General features: G+C 43.5%; 1 protein-coding gene across 2 annotated transcripts in view; it reads right to left on the reverse strand.

The window, feature by feature from the left end:
- HGF (hepatocyte growth factor) overlaps window positions 1-25,069 on the reverse strand; it is a 116,577-nt gene that overhangs the window by 13,915 nt on the left and 77,593 nt on the right. For both annotated transcript variants that reach the window (XM_030217049.1, XM_030217048.1), the window contains exons 12-14: window positions 12,717-12,755; window positions 11,517-11,613; window positions 4,681-4,755 (exon numbers count right to left, since the gene is read on the reverse strand). In XM_030217049.1, coding sequence (XP_030072909.1) covers window positions 4,681-4,755; window positions 11,517-11,613; window positions 12,717-12,755 — 211 coding nt within the window. The remainder of the gene's footprint in view (window positions 1-4,680; window positions 4,756-11,516; window positions 11,614-12,716; window positions 12,756-25,069) is intronic.

Below are 25,069 nucleotides of genomic sequence, written 5' to 3' on the forward strand. Positions count from 1 at the left end.
AGCCTTGCAGATCAGCTGATCTGCAAGGCTTCGTTCTGTGAGTCTGACGTCCTGCACGTACAACGTGCAGGACGTCAGAAACAGAAGGAAGCTTTTTGTGAGGAGGACCTCGGCTGGCGGGGGCTTGGGGTCCCCCACCAGCAAAGGTAGGCAACGGCGGGGGTGGGGTCGAGCGGGTCATCGGGGGGGAGGGCAAAGTTGGCAGTGGCAGGGTGCACAATGGCTGGCGGGCAGGCAGTGTGCAAGAGTCAGCGGGGGGTGGGGGTGGGGTGGAACACAGCGGTGCAGAAATCTGAAGAAGATGACAGGTCCCGTGGGCTGCAGCACTAATGGATTCTTGCTCTGTCTTTCCTGTTGTGTTGTGCTGCGCAGCACTGCATGGTACCGTGAGGAGGCTTGCTGGGTCTCCTTGCAGCTGGGAAGGCTTAGTTTTCCCATACAGGGCACTTATAGCTTGTAATCCTGTTGTGTATCTTTTATGCTGAGTAGAAATAACTGGGGGTGCTTGGAGCAGCCCTATCTGGTTCCAGTTATTAAATACAATTCTGCTGAACACCCCCTATTTACCTTAATGCGAACCTTGGATCCATTTTATTAAATTCTCCCCCAAACCCATTTTTCTAAGAGTTTGAAGCATGAAATTCCAGTTAATCCAACTGAAAGCCTGCTTGGCTTTAATTGCTAGTAATATAAATGGTATCCCCTCCGCTCCTTTTTCACTGACTTTGACCCTTGGCTTTCCTTCTTTCTTTCCTCCTCTTCCCTCATCGCTTCTCATCTTTCAATGATTTCATCACATGTAGCACCTCAGAGACAGAGATGTCTTTCTCCAGCAATTCAAGGCCCTTCTGTGAAAGGATCCAGGGTGGGCAGGAAGCAACACATTGTCCCTGCCCATACCAGGGGTCCCAAAGTAGTGGGAGGAGGGAGGAGAGAGGAAGCCTCAAGCCTGAGCTGTCATTGTCTTTAGAGAGGAGGGAGGGAGGGGAAGGGCTGGGGATCTCATTGTCCTTGGGGGGAGGGAGAGGGCGAGGAGACCCCCCCCCCCTAGTCCATGATAAACTAATTACCACTTGCTAAATGAAATAAAAATGAAACAAAAAGAAAAAGATGTTTTCACCTGTGTGTCCTGCTGCTAAAGCTATATCCAAGCCAGTGGCATACCAAGGGGGGGGGGGGGGGGGCGGACCGCCCCGGGTGCACGCCGCTGGGGGGGGGATGCCGCGTGCCTGTCTGCTCCGCTCGTTCTGTGCTCCCTCTGCACCAGAACAGGTTACTTCCTGTTCCGGGGCAGAGGGAGCATGGAACGAGCGAAGTAGACAGGCGCGCGGCACCTCCCCAACAGGTACAAAATGCACCCGGGGGGGGGGTGTCCTTTCGCTGGGGGGAGGTGGCCTTTCGCCAGGGGCAGGGGGGTCGCGCTGCACCCGAGAGGGGGTGGCCTTTCGCCGGGGGGGGGGGGGGGGGCGCATCGGCGATCTGCCCCGGGTGTCAGCCACCCTAGGAACGCCACTGATCCAAGCTTCCAGCCAGTGTCACTACTTGTAAGATTTTGTAGCTCTCATTATACAAGACAATTTTTGTTGTCTTTTTCATCTTTATTTCTTACTTTCTAACTCCTCTTACTCTTACCTATCTATATGTTCCATCTTTGCTTATACCCTACACTGTCAATTAAAATGTTCTATTACGTATTGTGTTGACATTGTAAGTAGTATACCATGCCACACTTTGTATTGCTATTTGAATATTTTTACTGCTGTAAATTGTCTATTGCTCATGTTTGATTTATTCTTACTGTACACCACCTTGTGTGAATTCCTTCAAAAAGGCGGTAAATAAATCGTAATAAATAAATATATTTCACCATCTTGTGTGGATTAGCTTACAAATTCCCACTTAACTCACACCCAACACATCTCCCCCTCCTATGTCTAACCATAAATATGTTGATAGTGATCACAACTAGTGGCTCTTACTTAAACATTTACCCCTCTGTCGGACAGATTTGGCTATGTGAACATTTGCTTTCACCTAGGACTTTTAGCTACATTGTAACTAGTACAAGGTCTTACACCCAACTCATGCCCTACTGAATACTGACCCAGTCCCCATAGCTATACTGACTGGGACTCAGCTTTACCAACCTGCTAGAACTGACCCAATGGGGTATGTGGGACTTGGTGTCCTTTGAACTAAGCAGGCTTCCCAGGGGCACACGGGACTGCTAGAACATGCTTTCTTATGCCGGCCTTTGTCTTCTGCTTATGTTTATTTGATTTGAATAACCAGAACAAGGTGCTTCACTTCATCAACAGAATATTAAAACACTAAAAGCAAAGCAATTAGGAGAAAAGAGGGAGAAACAAAGGATTGTTTCAAGAGATAAAGATAGTAGACTGTGGCTCAACCAGTCCCAGTGGGGAAATGTTTGAGGGGAACAAGCCGATACAGAAGCTTTGCATCAAATATCTACTACTACTTAACATTTCTAAAGCGCTACTAGGGTTATGCAGCACTGTACAATTTAACATGGAAGGACAGTCCCTGCTCGAAGAGCTTACAATATAAAAAGACAATGTACAGTTAATCAGATAGGTCAGACAGATCGGGGCAACCTATATGTTCGAAAGGTTAGGTTCCGAACGCAGCATTGAAGAGGTGAGCTTTAAGCAAGGATTTGAAGATGGGTAGGGAGGGGGCTTGGCGTAGGGATTCAGGAAGACTGTTCCAGGCATAGGGTGAGGCAAGGCAAAATGAGCGGAGCCTGGAGTTGGCAATGGTGGAGAAGGGTACTGAGAGGAGGGATTTGTCATGTGAGCGGAGGTTACGGGCAGGAACGTAGGGGGAGATGAGGGTAGAGAGGTAGGGTGGCGCAGCAGAGTGAGTGCATTTGTAAGTAAGGAGGAGAAGCTTGAATTGGATGCGGTATCTGATCGGAAGCCAGTGAAGCGACTTGAGGAGAGGGGTGATATGAGTATATCGGTTCTGGCGGAATATGAGATGTGCGGCAGAGTTCTGAATGGATTGAAGGGGGGATAGATGGCTGAGTGGGAGGCCAGTGAGGAGCAAGTTGCTGTAGTCGAGACGAGAGGTAATGAGAGCGTGGACGAGAGTTCGGGTGGTGTGCTCAGAGAGGAAAGAGCGAATTTTGCTGATGTTGAAAAGGAAGAAGCGACAGGTTTTGGCAGTCTGCTGGATATGCGCAGAGAAGGAGAGGTAGGAGTCGAAGATGACCCCGAGGTTGCGGGCAGATGAGACGGGGAGGATGAGGGTGCCATCAACTGAGATAGAGAGTGGGGGAAGAGGAGAAGTGGGCTTAGGTGGAAAGACGAGGAGCTCGGTCTTGGACATGTTCAGCTTCAGGTGGCGGTTGGACATCCAGGCAGCAATGTCGGATAGGCAGGCCGATACCTTGGCCTGGGTCTCTGCGGTGATGTCTGGTGTGGAGAGATAGAGCTGGGTGTCATCAGCGTAAAGATGATACTGGAAGCCATGAGATGAGATCAGTGAGCCTAGGGAAGAGGTGTAGATAGAGAAGGGATCCAAGAACAGATCCCTGGGGAACACCAACAGATAAGGGGATGGGAGTGGAGGAAGATCCATGGGAGTGCACCCTGAATGTGCGGTGGGAGAGATAGGAGGAGAACCAGGAGAGGACAGAGCCCTGGAACCCAAATGAGGCCAGTGTGGCGAGAAGTAAATCGTGATTGACAGTGTCAAAAGCGGCAGAAAGATCGAGGAGGATGAGGATGGAGTAGTGGCCTCTGGATTTGGCCAGGAGCAGGTCAGTGCAGACTTTAGAGAGTGCTGTTTCTATTGAGTGGAGAGGGCGGAAACTGGACTGGAGTGGGTTGAGGATGGCATGAGTGGAGAAAAAAATCAAGACAGCGGCTGTGAATGGCGCGCTCAAGTATTTTGGAGAGGAAGGGTAGGAGAGAGATGGGGCGATAGTTGGAGGGGCAGGTAGGGTCGAGTGATGGTTTTTTGAGGAGAGGTGTGACTACGGCGTGCTTGAAGGTGTCAGGGACAGTTGCAGTGGAGAGAGAGAGGTTAAGGATGCGACAGATGGAGGGGTCTCAAGGCCTGGTTATGTCTGGAACATTTGCATCCTCCTCTCTGCACTGCATGGAGTGTTATACAGTGCAGAAAGGAGGATGCAAATGTTCCAGCAGTAAAACAAAAAAAAATAAAAGAAAGCAAAATAGGCAGGAAAATCTCAGGCTGCAGGGGAAATTTCTCGTTGCTATGGTGACCTTGTGCCTGGGATTTGTCAAGTCCTGACCCTCCCCTCACCCTTTCTGCTTATCCCACTGCTGGTGAATCAGTTACTGGTTCTGTCTCTGTCATGTATACTGTGTGAAACTGGTCCTTGAATGCACAACCCTTTCTGAAGCAGTTTCTGAGTCCACCTCCTGCTGATAATTTATGCTTCAGATTATGCACATCTTGTTCTGCTGCAGAGATGTTTACAAATTTTTTTTATTGACAGGTATCAGGTTCTAACATCACAGAGGCCGAGTCACAGGATGAGACTGAAAGATGCAAGGATCTGATCAAATGGGCTGTGCTAGTGCCACTTATTAAAACAAGAACCCAGGAAAACATTCAAATGAAAAACATGCTGTGGTGGAAAACATTGCTGACTGTAAGAAAAAACAAACAAACAAAGCACAGTACCGAGAAAGGAAGCATTGACTGGCTGTCAGAATCCAGCTCTCCTTTATCAGCGATCCTCCGCACTTATGCTTATTCCTGTGGAGAAAAGGACAAAAGTTAGGTGCCTGCTCTTTGCACTATTCCTGCTTCCACTAGTGCTGTGCAGCAGAAGGGAATGTAGTGGACAGGGTGGTCCATAAGGGAGAACAAGTGCTCAATAGAACATAAAACTTATGAAATACAACAATTTAAGCACACGGATTTAGTGGAGCAGGTTCATAGTCGACTGGGGAGACAGAAAGATGAGAAATGTACATAAGTATTGCTATACTGAGAAAGACCAAAGGTCCATCAAGCCCAGCATCCTGTTTCCAACAGTGGCCAATCCAGGTCACAAGTACCTGGGAGAAACCCAAACAGTAGCAACATTCCATTTAGAACCCCAAAGAGTAGCAAGATTCTAGAATTTTAAAGAATAACAAGATTCCATGCAGAATTTCAAAGTGTAGCAACATTCCATTTAGAACCCCAAAGAGTAACAAGATTCCATTCAGAATCTCAAGTACATAAGTTTTGCCATACTGAGACAGACCAAAGGTCCATCAAGCACAAAATCCTGTTTCCAACAGTGGCCAATCCAGGTCACAAATACCTGGCATGTGTTCCAGCACGGAGAGCTCTGTAGGATGAATCTGTTCAGAAAAACACTCACTTATTTCACATTCCTTCAGGCCTTTTCATTTGTACTGAAGCTGTGTCGTGCCCTGAAAACATTCTAAACTCTGCTCTCAATGGCTGACTGCAGACCTCATTTTCAGGATTTCTGCATGAATATCCAGCCCATATCTTTCCATGCACTTATTCCAAAACTGGGTTTGTTTGCCTATTGATTATTTCTGAAAAAGAGACCTGTCTGTGGCCTTCAAGGACTGAAGTTGAGTTTCCTGATTCAGAAGAACTGCAAATCCTGTCCAGCATAGATTGAAGCTTAGAGTACAGATTATAGGCAACTTGTGACTTTCTGTAAATTCTCCACAATAACTCAACACTTTCCTTGTTATACCACTTAAGGAAGATTAGAACCATGTCTTATCTTGAATAAATAACAGACCTCAGATAATATCCAGTTGTGTCTTTCAATCAAGCCGGCAAAATATGGCTTTATAGCAAGTTATCAGGGTTGTAACTGTAATTCAAATTCCAAAGCTATTTAAACTGGAGATACTGAGAATAATTACTCCACTAGTGTTTGTAAAATACGAGAGTGCATCGGTTTATTATATATTGAGAAAATATTAGGCTTTTAGGTTTTTTTTTCTGTGCTTAAGGGATGACTATTTTTGAAAATAATCATGTCTCTTTCATTCGAGTTATACAGCTGAAATAGAGCATTTAACAAGGGATTAACTGCACATAACTTTGCAAATTCAGTTCACACAGATGGCAGTGCTGGACAGATACCAGGGTAATTTAGGCTCTTTCTTAACTGCAGTTCAAAGACAGGGAAATGATAACACACAGGCCTGACTTTATTCTCTGTAGATCTGGGCCTCAAGTGAGGAAGCAATCATCTGTTAAACATGCTATTTTGACAGCACTGCACTTCAGTTCAGCTTTCACTTAACAACAACTCACTTTCAGCTAGACAAAGTAGCTGATAACTCTTGCATGCCTCAAAAACTAGGGATATTAATGGATAAGAAAAACAGCAAGACGACACCATAAAGCTGGAATAATATTTATCCTTCATATAATAAAACTGGAACCATACCTCAAGCTGAAGGTATACAAAACTAATTTCTTTATGATGAAACTGGCCTAAAAAAGCACAGCTTTTGCTTACTAAACTCCTCTGCAGTTCTTTCCTTTACTCCTTTCCCACCTGTTTGCAAACTCATGTTTACGGTAGCAGCAATAAATGATGGAGAAAGACCAGGTGACCCATCCAGTCTGCACAGTTACAGTGTCCCTATCAATGAGCCTTATTGCATGACCACCTACAAGATTTCTCCCCTTCTGAAACATCCTTCATCTTCCCCCGTACTCTACCCCCTCCCTTTAGCTCTGATTATTCTCATGCCTAATCACAAAGTTCTGTCATAATTTAAATAGCCCAACCATGGACTCCTCTGCCTATGGTACCATTTTCTCTGGTATTAAAACATTGTGGTCAGCTTTGCCTTCACAGACTGCAGTGTGGAAGAGTAGCCTAATGGTTTGTGCAGAGGGCTTTGATCCTAGGAACCTGGGTTCAATTCCCTTGTGACCTTGGGCAAATCACTTAACCCTTCAAAAACTTAGATTATGAGCTTTCTAGGGACAGAGAAAGTACCTGCAGATAATGTGTATAGTTCTGAGTACATCTAGCAGGAGAGTTGGTGCTGAGTGTTTCTCTAACCCATAGGCAGTGGGATCAGGTGGGTGGGCCATGGTCTTACCAGTATTTTGCCCATTAGAGAGCTTGGGGCAGAGCCAAAGGTTGTTTTTTTTTTTTTAAGCCCTTCTAACCAAAATGATGATCCACTGCCTTTGCTGCAACCTTTTCCTACCTGTATTGCTCAAGCATATCGTGCAGTTAATTGCTTTGTTGATGGTTGGATATACATCCGATTTTTTTTTAAATTCACCTTGTTTCTTTAACACAGAAAATGTTTTGCTAATTTTCTAAGTATCTGGCCTTCCTTCACTACAAACTGCTGAAATGTTGTAGCTCTTAGCTTTAGAAATTCTAGCTTCTCTATCATTTATAAGAAAGAGATTTGGGATTGCCAAAGCACATTATCCTTCTCTCCCTTCACCTCACCCACCCTTCTCAAGGGCTGAGCCAATAGACCTCAATTACTGTACAAACATAGCTGTGTTGCCGTTCATAATGCAACTGATTTATATAACCCCAATAATCAAAACGACTAGTATTTAATGCAATTGCTGCACTGCTCTTATCCTGAGACAAACCATTTGGAATATTAGAACTTGCCCTGTCTGTCTCCAGATCTCTGCTTTGAAATACGAGTTGACTCAGCTGAGAAATTAATAAACTGCAATAAAAATGACCAGAAAATAACAACCTACCCCCAACCCAGGAATAGATGGATTTTATGGGATCTGGAAAGGTACAACCTATAAACACAGGAATACCTACTTCTCCAAAGGATAACCCTGAGAAATGCCTTTTTTTATCTTGGGAAAGGATGATGCCACAATAACAGAACCCAAATTAGCTTTAGCGAAAAGAAGCAACATCCAGTATATCAAAAATCTCTCAGGCAATGTCGAAATGTCTCAAGAGAGAAAAGTTACTCCTTTGAGATTCCATTATTAGAAGCATTAATTTGGGAACAAAGTTCAAGAGACATAAAAAGGCTGAATGTCTCCCAAGATCCGCAGCAGAAACACAGATCAAATTGTTAGTGAAATCAAAGAAGAAAATAAGGATTCTAAAGTTTTATTTATTTATTTAATACATTTGTATCCCGCACTTTCCCACTAAAAGCAGGTTCAATGCGGCTTACAAGTTGATGTTATAAGTACATAAGTAATGCCACACTGGGAAAAGACCAAGGGTCCATCGAGCCCAGCATCCTGTCCAGGACAGCGGCCAATCCATTTGGGAACAAATGAACTGCTAGAATCAGCACCTCTTCAATGCAATGAGATTTCCAAATTTTTGGAGAGAGACTTAGGGGTCCTTTTACTAAGGTGCACTGAAAAATGGCCTGCACTTTTGTAGGCACACGTATTGGACGGCCGCAGGACCATTTTTTAGTAGCCTGCAAAAAAAGCCTTTTTTGGGGGCCAAAAATGGACGTGGGGCAAAATCTAAATTGGCACGTGTCCATTTTGGGCCTGAGACCTTACTGCCACCCACTGATTTAGTGGTAAAGTCTCACGCATTAACCGGGTGGTAATCGTCAGCGAGTATACTTAACTTATTTTTTATCAATACTATGCAATCCCTATTACTGTGTAAGCCGCGTTGAACCTGCTTTGAGTGGGAAAGCGCGGGGTACAAATGTAATAATAAATAAATAAATATATACTGCCAATTACCACCCATTTAGCGCCACGTGGTAGAAAATAAAAATTATTTTCTGCCGCGCATATTGGACACATGTAAAAAATGGAATTACCACCCGGACCATGCTGTAGCTAAACTGACACATGTTGGAAGCGCATAGGTACCCTACATGCCTTAGTAAGGTGGTGTTCAACAAGAATATGTCAAACAATAGACAATTACAGCAGTACAAATATTCAAAGTTACTTTGATAATATATGATACAGACGTTCAAATATTTGAAAGGTATTAATCCGCAAACGAACCTTTTCCGGAGATGGGAGGGCGGTAGAACAAGAGGACATGATATGAGAGTGAAGGGGGGCAGACTCAAGAAAAATGTCAGGAAGTATTTTTTCATGGAGAGAGTGGTAGATACTTGGAATGCCCTCCCGCGGGAGGTGGTGGAGATGAAAACGGTAGCGGAATTCAATCATGCGTGGGATAAACATAAAGGAATGCTGTGCAGAAAGAATGGATCCTCAGAAGCTTAGCCGAGATTGGGAGGCGGGGCTGGTGTTTGGGTGGTGGAGCTAGTTCTGGGCAAGACTTCTACGGTCTGTGTCCAGAAAATGGCAGATACAAATCAAGGTAAGGTATACACAAGAAGTAGCACATATGAGGTTATCTTGTTGGGCAGACTAGATGGACCGTGCAGGTCTTTTTCTGCCGTCATCTACTATGTTACTATGTTATATACTACTTATAATGTCAACACAAAATGTAAAAGAACACTTTAATAGACAGAGTAGGGTGTAAGCAAAGATGGGACATATAGATAGGTAAGAAAGAGCAACAGGGAGGTAGTATTTTAATGTCTTTATATTGCAGTGAAGGGCAACGAAAATGATAGCAGGGATGGGACGACTTCCCTATGAAGAAAGACTAAGGAGGCTAGGGCTTTTCAGCTTGGAGAAGAGACGGCTGAGGGGAGACATGATAGAGGTATATAAAATAATGAGTGGAGTGGAACAGGTGGATGTGAAGCGTCTGTTCACGCTTTCCAAAAATACTAGGACTAGGGGGCATGCGATGAAACTACAGTGTAGTAAATTTAAAACAAATCGGAGAAATGTTTTCTTCACCCAACGCGTAATTAAACTCTGGAATTCGTTGCCGGAGAATGTGGTGAAGGCGGTTAGCTTGGCAGAGTTTTAAAAGGGGTTAGACGGTTTCCTAAAGGACAAGTCCATAAACCACTACTAAATGGACTTGGGAAAAATCCAAAATTCCAGGAATAACATGTATAGAATGTTTGTACGTTTGGGAAGCTCGCCAGGTGCCCTTGGCCTGGATTGGCCGCTGTCGTGGACAGGATGCTGGGCTTGATGGACCCTTGGTCTTTTCCCAGTGTGGCATTACTTATGTACTTATGTCCTCTACTTGGCTCACTTTTATTACATAGAGCAGTGATTTAACCTATTGTGATGTCATAGTGGCTCATTCCACCAATAAGAGCCAACCTCATTAGTGATGTCACAATGGCTTGATTGTATAGAATGTTTGTACGTTTGGGAAGTTCACCAGGTGCCCTTGGCCTGGATTGGCCGCTGTCATGGACAGGATGCTGGGCTCGATGGACCCTTGGTCTTTTCCCAGTGTGGCATTACTTATGTATTTATGTACTTATGCTCCCTCATTCCAGAGCTCTCCTTCATTTGAAAAAGGCTCTCTTCCTGTACATAAATGCCCTTGAGATATTTAATTGTATTTTATGCTTTGTTTTTTGTAAACTGCTTAGTTTTAAGTGGTATAAAAATTTTGAAAATAAATAAATAAAATAAGGAGACTAATTCAGAACAGTGCATGAATATGTCAGCTAAGGCAGGAGTGGATAAACATGTCCTTCTCTCGTTTACTCCTTTCCCCACCTGTTTGCAAATTCATATTTATGATAGCAGCAATAAATGATGGAGAAAGAGCAGGTGACCTATTCAGTCTGCCCAGTTACTCTGTTCCTACCAATAAGGATACTTCCCAGCTGCCAGCCTTAATGTGTGACCACCTACAAGATTTCTTCCCATCTAGAACAGCCTTCTTTGTCTTCCCCTGTACTCTACCGTCTTGGTGTCACTGCTTACTATGCAGTGACTGTGCAGTGACTGTCCTTCCATGTTAAATTGTACAGCACTGCGTAACCCTAGTAGCGCTTTAGAAATGTTAAGTAGTAGTAGTAGTATGCTGAATGGGTGCTTGGTTGAATTGGCAGCCTGATCAATGCATTGAGAGAAATGTTGAGGCCCTTTTACTAAGGGCACCTAAAAGTGGTCTGCGCTGGGGTAGGTGGGTGTTTTGGACGTGAGCAGGTCAATTTTTCAGTGTGCCTGGAAAAAAGGCATTTTTTTCTGTGGCTGAAAATGGATGTGCGGCAAAATTAAAAACAGCCTAAATGAAGGTGTAGTTTGTAGAATACGCTTAAGCGAATTTCATTACTGTGTCAATTTTTTAGGTGCGATATATAGAACCTAGTCCTTAAGGCACCTTTTGGTTGCTTAGTTGAGATTGAAACAGGTCTAGCCAAAAAGGTCTTAATTTTGGCCTTATTGCTTCAGCAATATTATGGTTGATTTATGGATTTTAAGAAAAACCGTGTGTTTTTTCTTCCTTGGTTAATGTGGGCTATATTTGAAGAAGTAATTTTTATTTGTATCATATTATATTTTTTATGATGTGTGCTTATCTTTTTATTGTAAACCGCTTAGACACAAAAGTATATTGCGGTATATCAAATCAAGAAATTCAATCCACATCATATCTATTCTTAGCTCAGTTTAAGAAAAAGCTTCACTGTTACGGTTACCTGTATCTCAAACTAACCATCCAGCCTTCACCGGTTTGTGTTGAGATTCCATTCACAATTCTGACATGCTTCGATGATCCACACGAATGAACGGAATCTGAAAAAAGGAGCAAACATCACATTTTATTAAATGCAATTACTTAGCCAAACCTACTCAGAACCTACTTTAGGTTTAATTGAGATTGGTGAAGAGAAATGTAAACATGTCATGATAACAGGAGAACCCTCACTTTGAGGTTAATGAAAGGTTCACCTCTAAGAGTAGGTGCAGCAGGGGCAACACTGGGATGGGATGGGTGAAGTAAGTCTAGAGATTTAATTTTGAAATCCTCTCATCTGATCACCTTGCATAGGGGTCTTTTTACTAAGGTGTGGTAACAGATTTAGCATGCGCTAAATGATAAGGCGCCAGAGGAATATAATGGGTGTTTTTGTTAGTGCACCTTAGTAAAATGGCCCATAGTTATTTTTTTCGTTCTTGCTTATGCCTTTCTTAATAAATCAGGTAATTGTTAAAGAACACCCATTTGGAATTTGTTTTGAAAATCGGGTTTCAGCCTTGTGACTACAGGGTCCTGTTGGGCCTGCAGACTCCAAAGATAATTAAAGATGGTCCTGTTCACCAGGGTAAAATATGAAGGAGGCAGTTTCCGAACAGTTTTTCTAGATGTGGTTCATCGCTCACCCTATGCAAGAATCATACCCCTAGACCAAGAAGGTCTTTGTAATAAAAACATGAAATCTGCATAAAATGAATTATAATAATGAACAAATCTCTTTCCTTGTGGAATTTGCAGGTCAGATTCCCTGCAGTGAAGGAGCAGTGATGACTTAAAAAAAAAGCTGTGTATGCTTTATATCCCTGGACAGCCCTGGTCTTGCTCCCTTTTCACCATCTCTTTTGGCTTAGGTATTATCTGTACAAGTGAGCACTTGATAAACCTACAGAAATCTCTGAAACTTTTCCCCATATACAATATGTTACACACACATGCTGCAGTGGAAACAATGTAGCTCAGGACTTCCCACAGCACATCCAAAATGAATATGCATGACATAAATTTGCATACAGAGGAGGAAGTGCAAGCAGATCTACCTCACATGTATTCATACTGGAGATCCTCTAAACCTGACTTGCTATGGTTTGGAAAAACCTGATTTTGGTCCTTTTCTTTAAATAAAAGTGATTGATTCACTCACCATCTAAATTCAATACAGGAGGCATTGAGTCAGCTTCACCTGAACAAGTTTGAAATGAGAAAACAGAAAATTAGGAATGTGTCGGTAAGAGCGTGCATGCTTCCAAAAATGTGCTCTTTTTGCAAAGAGTGCAAAGTATTTGCAAAAAGGGGTGCACTCTCCATAAGAATTCACCCTTCTAGCAAATAATGCTCTCTCTTAACAACCTGAAAACATGAACCTCTCTTGTGTCATTTGAAAATGACATGTTGACATAACATTGGCATTCGCACTTCAGTCAGTCTATCACCACACACCTCTTTAGAGATTTAAATAACACCACAACACCTTGTTTGGAATAAAATTTGGCGGCAGCTTTATTCAACAAATAACAATATATAACTCAGCTTCGCAACTTCACTTTTCTTTAGCAACAATCAAAGTTTTATCACCCTGTTAACTTCCCAGAGCGGTTTAATAGTGCTAAGCCATTCGGTAACGAAACTGGCTCTGACTTTCCCCACATTACAACTTCCCACAGCGGTTCAAAATTGATAAGCCATTCGGTAACGAAACTGGCTCTGACTTTCCCCACATTACAACTTCCCACAGCGGTTCAAGATTGATAAGCCATTCGGTAACGAAACTGGCTCTGACGTTCCCCACCTTACCCCCTTCTACCCATGTGACTTACGGTTCTGTCAAGCCACATCTTACTCGTGGCGGTTCCGCCCCCGAGTTCTTTCCATTCCATATCGTTAACAACTGTTCACTTAACCGCCTCTGGTGCCTCTTTATTCCCCTCAAACAGGCCCCTTGCCCTGCAAAGCTGCTACCGATCTCCCAAACTCTACCTATACCCCTTCCCACCCCTCCCCCTCTAACTACCCCTATCCTCTTCCCAATACCTCACTCACTGTCCCAAAAACGGGCGGGTTGGGCAGGGTCAGCCAAACTTCCTCCTATCCAACCTCACCCTCACCTACCCACCCACCTAATACTTTTTCCTCTCTTTTTTAACCGCCCAAACCCTTTATCCAATCTTATCCCTTCTCTATTTCCACCAATCCCATTGCCTTTTACCAACCAATCCCCTTTCTTCCCCTTGTTGCTATCCTGCCTAACTTTTCCCTGCACTTCTCACAACCCTTCCCCCTCCCCTTTCTTTTCCATCCCTTACTTCCTTCGGCATCAGCCAATGTTATTACCCCCACTGTCAAAACAGTGAGGGTCTCCTAACATTGGCATTCGCACTTCAGTCAGTCTATCACCACACACCTCTTTAGAGATTTAAATAACACCACAACACCTTGTTTGGAATAAAATTTGGCGGCAGCTTTATTCAACAAATAACAATATATAACTCAGCTTCGCAACTTCACTTTTCTTTAGCAACAATCAAAGTTTTATCACCCTGTTAACTTCCCAGAGCGGTTTAATAGTGCTAAGCCATTCGGTAACGAAACTGGCTCTGACTTTCCCCACATTACAACTTCCCACAGCGGTTCAAAATTGATAAGCCATTCGGTAACGAAACTGGCTCTGACTTTCCCCACATTACAACTTCCCACAGCGGTTCAAGATTGATAAGCCATTCGGTAACGAAACTGGCTCTGACGTTCCCCACCTTACCCCCTTCTACCCATGTGACTTACGGTTCTGTCAAGCCACATCTTACTCGTGGCGGTTCCGCCCCCGAGTTCTTTCCATTCCATATCGTTAACAACTGTTCACTTAACCGCCTCTGGTGCCTCTTTATTCCCCTCAAACAGGCCACAAGCGGTGACAGATTATATCTTGTCACCGCTCCCCATAAGCGAAGCTGCCGCCAGATCCTGTTTTTAAACAATCCTCCAACAGATCTTGGATTGTACTCAATATTATATCAAGCCCAATCTCCAAAAGATGCACTCCATCCTTTCTATATAACCCGCTCATGCACTAACACCAAACCCCCATTCTTCCCATGAATTTTAACACTTCCCCATTCACCCAACGCCGCAAACGTTCAATGCCCTTTGTATTATTTGCCCCCCTCCAAACTCTTCTTGAAATTACCTGTGACCATACCATGAGTGCCTCAGTAAATGACACATCACAGCTAACAATTCTGTTTTCATTAAACGAGTTACCTCAACACCCTTTACATTACATAAATCATTACACCCAAATGAATACAAATCAAAACTGGTGATGAAAAATCTACAAGCTTGCAGTAATGCTGGTAACATCAGCTTCCAAGTCAATGGCTCGTATGCTCAACCAGCGGATTCAAATACCATATTCCACCAATCCCAATTTGGATCCCACTTTGATTCCTGAGCATGCTTATGTGCCAAACACATATGAATGTCCACCACTCCACACACATATGTCCGGTGGCAATGCATCTGCAAAAGAAACTATAACAATTAACATGCAGTATTCAAGTTCCCCTCACAAATATACCCTTTATATCTATTAGCACGCCATCTCCCCAAACGTTGAATTACAGCCACCGAACCATCCTCCTGCACTGCATTTGAAACTGCTCCAATTCTAAACGAATATGTTCCATATTCTTTAGGCTCCAACCCATATACCCCAAACCTTTCTGTAACACTGCTACAAACTGATAATGAGTCAATGGCATCCCGTTTCTGTGACCAACCAAACCTCCCTACCCACTGGCCTTACCACATTATAATCAATCAATTGCACATTGAACCGGACAGAATTCCAAACACTCAGATACCCTTAAAATAATCCACGTGCCCTTCCCTCCTTGATCCATTCTCGACTTGCGTAAATATAAATACAACACTCTCTTTCCCAAAATGACATCCCTTCACTGCAAACCTTCCTCATCTCCTGTCTGGTTAGATGAAACAACCGATTCCCCCCACTCTGCAAGCTGCAAAGAAAGCCACCACAAATGCCACTTGAGCAATACCATCTTTCGCAAAACAAATCCTCGGTCACACCTTACACAACTGCACCACCTGTACATAGAACAGAGGCCGCCTCACCCTCTTAATCCGTGGTTTCACCGCTGCTCTTGAATACCCACAAAATAACTTGCTTATCAAGCATGTCACAGCTGGATCTGTCCAACCCACCAATTTAAAACAACTGCTATCGCGGCCATTGTCTGGGAAACCATCCCAAACGACCATTTTTTATGAACCACAAAAGCAATATATCGGATCACTCTCTCCTCCACAATCGGAAAAACCAATTCCCTATTCTTTTCTTTCAAGAAGGTTAAACAGCGACTCCAGCCCACTCCTAAGCCTTCCAAGTATTTATTTATTTATTGCATTTGTATCCCACATTTTCCCACCTGATTGCAGGCTCAATGTGGCCTACAAAACCTAATATGTCATCGCCAGTCCCAGAGAAAGATATATAGTTGGTGTAACAACCAGATCATGGATGAAGAAAACGAAAAGATCTGAACAAAGTTAAAGAGAGATAATTATCAGAATAGAGTGGAGTGGTGAAGTATTGTCATTAAGTATCCGTAGCTAACGCCCTCATCAACAACGTTTCACAAGTGCTAAACTTGTACCACAAATCTTCCGACATCCTCGTAGATTCCCAATCGGCTAATGGAGCCCAGCCTCTAAAACGATATAACTGTATACAAGAGAAGCATCCACAATGTCATTCCACACCCCAGGCACATGTCTAGCCAATAACATACAGTTGTACAGTTGAACACTATTAACCTCACAGCTCAACTAACAAAGGACAATGCACATATTTCTTATTGATCGCCCATTCCACTAACATATTATCCGAATAAAAAGCAATCCACCTATTATACCATCTATTCCCCCATAAACACAAGACAATCCTTATCGGAAATAATTCCAACAGAGCCATATTCGCACACCAACCACTCTCCTTACACCCTTGCGGCCAAACCTCCGCACACCCTTCACCTCCCAAATAGATCCCCAATCCAATCTCCCCTGAGGCGTCAGCAAACAATTCCCGATTCACATTGGAACCACTACCTGCTGCCATATACACATTCCATTAAACACTGCCAAAATTGCCTCCAGATCTGCAAATGCGCCTGCACTGCCTGCGTTAAACACAGTCTAAAATACGCCCTCCTCAAACCGACTAACAACAATGCTAACCTTCTTGAAAATACCCCTCCCAATGGAATCACCCTCATTGTAAAATTGAATTGACCCAGCAAAGATTGAATCTCCCTCAAGGTCACTTTCCGCTTACTGCAAATCCTATCAATCTCTTCTCATAAAGCAATAATCTATTGCCTGGCCAGATGCCACTCCATTCACAAAGTCTCACTCCATTCCCCCGAACACTAAAGTAGTAACTGTTCCCTCACTTTTATCCCCTCCTTAGCCACTATACTAAATGCTGACAACAAATCAGCATACTGATCCAAATTCTACAAACCCCCAAATACCAAATCATTCAAGTAATAACAATAGTATCCAAACCACACACTTGTTCCACTACCCAATGTAAAATATGTAGCCAATGCTTCAAGTAATTACAGGAAATCGAGCAAACATAGGCAAACATGTGTCAAAATAAAATTGCCTTCAAATTCCTCCTGCTGGGCCAAAATTACCCACTCGCAACCCCCCAACTCCCCCGATGCTTGCCCTTGTACCACTACCATATCCCGGACATCCAACATAGTCTCCCGACGAAAGGGGATAATTGTCTGATTTGTCACTTGCCACACAAACCCCCATACATTTTGTATGCTCTTAGATTAAATCCCAATAGCTGAACAATCTCGGAAAGACCTGGTTTCCTTGCCCTAAAACACTGGCAAATACATGAAAACTCCGCAACCAATTCAAAATCGTCTGAGGAACTCTCCCTTTCCTCCTTCTTCCCCCCATCCTTCCCTGCCTTACCAAATTAATCCTGCACCAGCAGGACAAATAAATCTATATATGCACCCCGTAAAATTCTCTGTCGCCACTTTACCACAATCCAAAGGTGCAATAGTGAATAATGTATGACCCATTCTTGAACCCGCATTCACTCCCCATCTGAGTATTCCACACACCCATTACCCCAGTCCCCATAACTCTTCCTCTTCCTCAGAAGAATATGACTTTGACCCAGATGACTATCATGAGTCCGATGACTCCCAAACCTACATCGGGTCGCCTGTCGCTTCCTCCTCTGCTTCTTTTCACTATCTATGCTGTGCCAGAGCCGGTGGTGGGAAGCGGGACTGGTGGTTGGGAGGCGGGGATAGTGCTGGACAGACTTGTACGGTCTGTGCCTGTGCCGGTGGTTGGGAGGTGGGGCTGGTGGTTGGGAGGCGGGGATAGTGCGGGGCAGACTTATACGGTCTGTGCCCTGAAGAGCACAGGTACAAATCACAAAAAAGCAGCAAATATGAGTTATCTTGTTGGGCAGACTGGATGGACCGTGCAGGTCTTTTCCTGCCGTCATCTACTATGTTACTATCCAATCTCTTTACCACATAACACACATTACACAACAATTTCTTATTCCTCAATCTCTTCCTTAAACCTCCACCACTCACCCCATTAGCACGACTCCTCCTCTCCCTTGCACCCTCCCAAACCTCCCTTCTTTAGCTCCGCCCTTTCTGCTGTACCTCTCCCTAAGCTTGAAACAAACTTCCTGAGCCAACACGCCAAGCCCCCTCCCTGCCCATCTTCAAATCCTTGCTCAAAGCTCACCTCTTCAATGTCACCTTTGGCACCTAACAATTTCACCTCTATCCAAGAAATCTGAACTGCCCCAATTTGACTGTCTGCACATGTTGTCCCTTAGATTGTAAGCTGACTGCACATGTTGTCTATTAAATTGTAAGCTCCTTTGAGCAGGGACAGTCCATTTTTTGTTGCACTGTACCACACTGCGTAACCCTAGTAGCCTTTAGAAATGTTAAGTAGTAGCAGTAGTAGTAGTAGTAATGGATCCTTGCCAGCATCTTCAATAACTGTAACATCACCTCTCTCATCTGCAAACCACCTGGCCTCTCCTGCACTGCCGAAATGCCACCTTCCACCATTTCACCTCTCAGGCCCCATGACAATATTCATTAACGTCTCCCCACTACCCTTCAGCCCTGCACACTAACGAACCTACAAAACACCCTCACTGCCCCTCCAGCCCGTCCCCATCCGCTTCACGCTACTGAGAACCCCACCCTCACGATCATCGCTCCACTTCGTCAGCTATCACGCCACCTGACCGTCACCCCTCACCCCTTCCCAGACCCACACAAATGTACCTCAGGCTTCCACAATTTCTTCCTCCCGATTCCATTCGCTTTCACTCCGTCTCAAAAACGCGAAACCGGAAGTGCACTCGCCAGCCGTTCCGCATCAGAAAACTGCAAGGACACCAACGCGCCCCCGACTAGCAGGTACCAATTCTTTCTCCCCCAAACCAATTTCAGCCAAACTTCCTCCTATCCAACCTCACCCTCACCTACCCACCCACCTAATACTTTTTCCTCTCTTTTTTAACCGCCCAAACCCTTTATCCAATCTTATCCCTTCTCTATTTCCACCAATCCCATTGCCTTTTACCAACCAATCCCCTTTCTTCCCCTTGTTGCTATCCTGCCTAACTTTTCCCTGCACTTCTCACAACCCTTCCCCCTCCCCTTTCTTTTCCATCCCTTACTTCCTTCGGCATCAGCCAATGTTATTACCCCCACTGTCAAAACAGTGAGGGTCTCCTTATCCTGTCATTTCAAACAAACACATATCCCTACTGAGCTGCACAACAAGAACATTCATATGAGTCAAACAGTATTTTTCCATTTACGAGTTTTATCACCCAGCAAAACTTTCCCTCTGATATTCATCTTGTAGCCCCAGGTATGCAATTACTGGACAGTGTGAATATCCAGGTATAATTTGGCTGCCACTCCTTATCCAGGTACTGGCAACATTCACACTGAATTCTGCAGCTAACTGGGTAAATGCCAGCTCCGTCCAGGCTCCACCCCCAGGCGCTACCTGGATACTGCTAAGGCGGTCTGTCCAGATATTTAGTAAAAACCTGGTATGGACCTGGTGAATAGGACTTATCCGGGTAAAAGACATTTCTATCTGGAAAAGTCACAGTGAATCACGTGACCCACTGAGCTCAGGCAGCAGCACTGCAAAGGCCAGAAGCAAACAATGTTCTATAATGCTGAAACTTAGAAGGTTTCGATGACAAGGTTTCTTGGGAAAATCTCCTATTGAACTGTGAGTTTTGTCTTATTTCACAAGCTGAAGGAAACCTGTGGAAATTTGATGTGCAGATGGTAAGAAACAAACATGTGCGCAGGCCAATCAAAACTGAAAGATGACATGGAGGGGCATAATTGAACGAAAACGCCTATCTCCATGGGCGTTTATCTCCGAGAACGGGTCCGTGAAGGGGCGGACCCAACCGTATTTTTGAAAAAAATAGACGCCCATATGTTATTCGCTAATTTGTGAGCTGGGCGTTTTTGTTATTCAGTGATAATGGAAAATGAAAGCGCCCAGCTCAAAAACGAATACATCCAAGGCATTTGTTCGTGGGAGGGGCCATGATTCGTAGTGCACTAGTCCCCCTCACATGCCAGAACACCAACCGGGCACCCTAGGGGGCACTTTTACAAAACAAAAAAAAAGGTAAAAGAGCTCCCAGGTGCATAGCACCCTTCCTTGTGTGTTGAGCCTCCCAAATCCCCCTCAAAACCCACTGCCCACAAGTCTACACCATTACTATAGCCCTAAGGGGTGAAGGGGGGCACCTACATGTGGGTACAGTGGGTTTGGGGGGGTTGGACGACTAACGCATTAAGCAGCACAATTGTAACAGGTAGGGGGGGATGGGCCTGGGTCCACCTGCCTGAAGTCCACTGCACCCCCTAATAAGTGCTCCAGTAACCTGCATACTGCTGCCAGGGAGGTGGGTATGACATTTGAGGGTGAAAATAAAAAGTTGTGAAACGTCATATTTTGTGCTGGGAGGGGGTTTGTGACCACTGGGGAAGTCAGGGGAGGTCATCCCCGATTCCCTCCAGTGGTCATCTGGTCATTTAGGGCACTTTTTGGGGCCTTATTCGTGGAAAAACAGGGTCCAGGAAAAGTGCCCTAAATTCTCGCTTAAATCGCATATTTTTCTTTCATTATCGGCGAAAGGGCGCCCATCTCTGTTCGCCCGATAACCACGCCCCAGTTCCGCCTTCGACACGCCTTCGACACGCCTTCGATACGCCCCCGTCAACTTTGTCCGCATCCGCAACGGAGTGCAGTTGAAAGCGTCCAAATTCGGCTTTTGATTATACCGCGTTATTCGTTTTTGTGAGATAAACGCCCATCTCCCGATTTAGGTCGGAACTTGGGCGTTTTTCTCGTTCGATTATAAGCAGGATTGGCACCTGATTTTCTGCTCTTAAATTTAAGTGCACACAATTTTTGAAGAGCTCCTATTTAAAGGCACAGAAGAACAATGCCAGCGTGTGCTTAAACATCCAGTTTTGTTTGGACATGCACACAAGGGCCGAACTTACCGCAAAACTTTGGTACACATGCGCCAGGCACGTTCAGTTTAACAGTGCATGCGTCTTGCTTTTGATCTAACAATGCAAATTGTTCATGCATAAAATCTGAATCTCATTTGCTTGGACCTGTTTTTCTGTGCTGTTGTCATGCTATGGGGTTTGCGCTGTGGGCTTTAGTGCAAAAGCTTTGAACATCTGCCTCATAAAGAGAGAATTGTGGAGCAAAATATTTGAACGTAAGTAAAAATGTAGTTATACATTCTCCATCGATACTTAGCAGAGGCTCAAAACTATAGAAACTGTACAAACACTTCCTCCCGTACTGGGGAATATTATTGCAGTAGAAGTTTCATCTTGGCCGCACCATCACATAGATACTCTTTGTTTATGGATTTTTACAATTTTTTTGTGGCTTCTAAAAATGTTCCTGTACAATCCCTCATGCAGACGAAAAAAATTAGCAACAAAACAAAAACTAGAGTGAAAAAAGTGAAAGTTGTCTAGATGGCAGCAAAAGTAGATGGTCAAGCTTCACAAGATGAGCTGCTCCATATGAACTCATGGCTGCAGAGATTTCCCAACCTCAGGCTTCAACCTGGTCAGTGGTTTTGCATGAACAGTTTTCTCAAGAAGCTTTAGATACATTCCCCCCCAATATTCAGCCAGTGTCGGGCTACGCAGTGACTGTCCCACACCAGCAGTCAGACTAGATATTCAGTGCCGGGCCATAAACGGTTAAGCTGATACTCAACGCGTAGTGATTTAATATTTAGTGGTTGAAGATACGCCTGTTATTTGTGTGGCCTGTTATAACTGCTAATAATAGCTGGTTAAACACTGAATATCCACACATAATTGGCTATGTCGCACGATTTAGCCGATTACCCCCGGATTCTATTTAGCACGCCTAGAGTTCTGCGTGTAAATCTAGGCATATCCTATAACTACGAGTGTAGATTTATTGTTTTAACAAGCTGTTAAGCATTGTTAACAGGTCTTAACAAGTAATAACGAGCACTAATATACAAAAATTAGATTTATGCGCAGTATTTAGAATATGCTTAAGGGTGATTGCCTACCATACGTTAAATTTAGTTTCCATATATAGAATCAGGCCCTTAGTGGCTAGCCGCTAAGCCTGAATACTTAGCAGAGATAACTGGTTATCTCCCACTGAATATCTGTGGTTAGGCAGTAAAACACTATTTAACTGGCCAGGAGACATTCCTGTTCGGTTAAAATTATTTTGAATATTTAGCCAGACTGTTTCTATAGTTTGTGGAAATCTGGTGCATCGATTGTGTATAACCTGGACCACATCACCTAAGTTCAGCAATCTCATGTGTTGGAACGGTTATAGAGCTGATGCCTGACACAGGCACATTCCTAAAACATGGCCCGAGTTGAGTCCTCTAATAAAATTAGTTCCTCCACACTGATCCTTGCCCACTGTGCTTTTTTCCTGCTGTGCTTTGTTCACTGCGCTTTTGATTTCACCCTCTCTTGGCTGGTACATTATTATTAGGGAAATAGAAACATAGAAACATGATGGCAGATAAAGGCCAAATGACCCATCCAGTCTGCCCATCCTCTGTAATCCCTAACTCTTCCTTCTCCTAAGCAATCCCACATGCTTATCCCATGCCTTCTTAAATTCTGACACAGTCCTCGACTCCACAACCTCCACTGGGAGGCCATTCCACGCTTCCGCCACCCTTTCCGTGAAATAATACTTTCTTAGATGATTCCTAAGTCTATTCCCTCTTAACTTCATCGTATGCTCCCTCGTTCCAGAGCTTTCCTTCATTTGACAAAAGGCTCACTTCCTGTACATTAATGCCTTTGAGGTATTTAAATGTTTCTATCATATCTTCTCTCTTCATCATAGAAACTATGATGGAAGGCTTCTATTGGACTGCTTTTCAAAATTTAAGTAAGTGACTCAATAGAGCAGAATTTCATGTTGAGAAGCTTAAGGAATATTGCCGGGTTAAATGTGTATCTTGTGGTTATACATTTAACCCAGCAATATTCCTTACTTCTCAGCATGAAATTCTGCTCTATTGAGTCACTTACTTAAATTTTGAAAAACAGTCCAAACTTGTGGTTTATGTCTGAACTAAGCTCTGAGCCAAAGAAAAACCACACAAAGTGTGGAGGTGCACTGGATCCCCACGAAACAAGTAGGAGAAATGAAAGGAGGGGTGGGGAAAATAGGCTCTATCCAAACAATGGGGGAGACGTATATTTTAATAACACAATGATATTTATTGCAAATGGTTGGCTCAACACAGCCGTGTTTCGGCGCCATAGCGCCTTCTTCAGGAGTCTATAAAAACAAATACAGTAACAAACATAAAACATGAATATTGCGAACAAAGGAAATTTATCATATATATATATTTTTTGAATTTCAAATAGACATCTAAAAAGCATATATGAATAAAAATAAACATACATAAAATATCATAAATACAAAAACAAGAGCATAAACATTTGTCAATAATAACAATTATTATTCAATATTAGTTCTTATTGATTTGAATATGTTTATGATCTTGTTTTTGTATTTATGATATTTTATGTATGTTTATTTTAATTCATATATGCTTTTTAGATGTCTATTTGAAATTCAAAATATATATATATATAGATAGATAGATATGTATATATAGATACATTTCCTTTGTTCGCAATATTCATGTTTTATGTTTGTTACTGTATTTGTTTTTATAGACTCCTGAAGAAGGCGCTACGGCGCCGAAACACGGCTGTGTTGAGCCAACCATTTGCAATAAATATCATTGTGTTATTAAAATATACGTCTCCCCCATTGTTTGGATAGAGCCTATTTCCCCCCCCCCCCCCCCCTTTGTTTTCTCCTTCTTGAACTAAGCTCTGCACGTTTGATACGGATCAAGAATTTGTGACTCTTTAGACTGCCATTCTTAGTAAAAGTTCTTATGTCCTCATGCTTTTAATTATTGAAACAGGGGAAACAGCTACCTAAATACAGCAACAGGTGGATGGACATTTGCAAACTCTTCAGCGCATGAATCATACAGATTAGACACAACAGAGTTTGTCCCAATTTCAGGAAGAGGTTAAGTCAGTAGTTCCCAAACCTGGAGGCTCTCAAGACAGTCAGGTTTTTAGGATATCTACAATGAATATTCATGAGAGATATTTGCATCCCCTGCATGCAAATCTCTCTCATGAATATTTATAGTGGATATCCTGAAAACCTGACTGGCTGGGGTGTCTCCAGGAGCAGGTTTGGGAACCACTAAGTTAAGTAAATGAAACTCTATAAATACCGTTGAGATGAAATGAACTATAATCAAGAGAAAATATACTTTTGGATGTTTAAAAACGGTAAAACTGCCATTGATTGCTCTAAAAAAGTGGCATTTGAAAGTTCATCTGATGATTCCTTCACTGTTTTTGATCAGGACTCCTTTTTACAATTTGGAAAAACTCTGGTCAAAAAGCATCCAACAACAAGATTGGGTGTTATTAGGAAGGGTATGGAGTCCAGGTGTGCGGATGTTATAATGCCGTTGTATCGCTCCATGGTGCGACCGCACCTGGAGTATTGTGTTCAGTACTGGTCTCCGTATCTCAAAAAAGATATAGTAGAATTGGAAAAGGTACAGCGAAGGGCGACGAAAATGATAGTGGGGATGGGACGGCTTTCCTATGAAGAGAGGCTGAGAAGGCTAGGGCTTTTCAGCTTGGAGAAGAGACGGCTGAGGGGAGATATGATAGAAGCGTTTAAAATAATGAGTGGAATGGATCGGGTGGATGTGAAGCGACTGTTCACGCTATCCAAAAATACTAGGACTAGAAGGCATGAGTTGAAGCT

The sequence above is a fragment of the Microcaecilia unicolor genome, chromosome 10 (assembly GCF_901765095.1).
Source record: "Microcaecilia unicolor chromosome 10, aMicUni1.1, whole genome shotgun sequence".
Classification (NCBI taxonomy): Eukaryota; Metazoa; Chordata; class Amphibia; order Gymnophiona; family Siphonopidae; genus Microcaecilia; species Microcaecilia unicolor.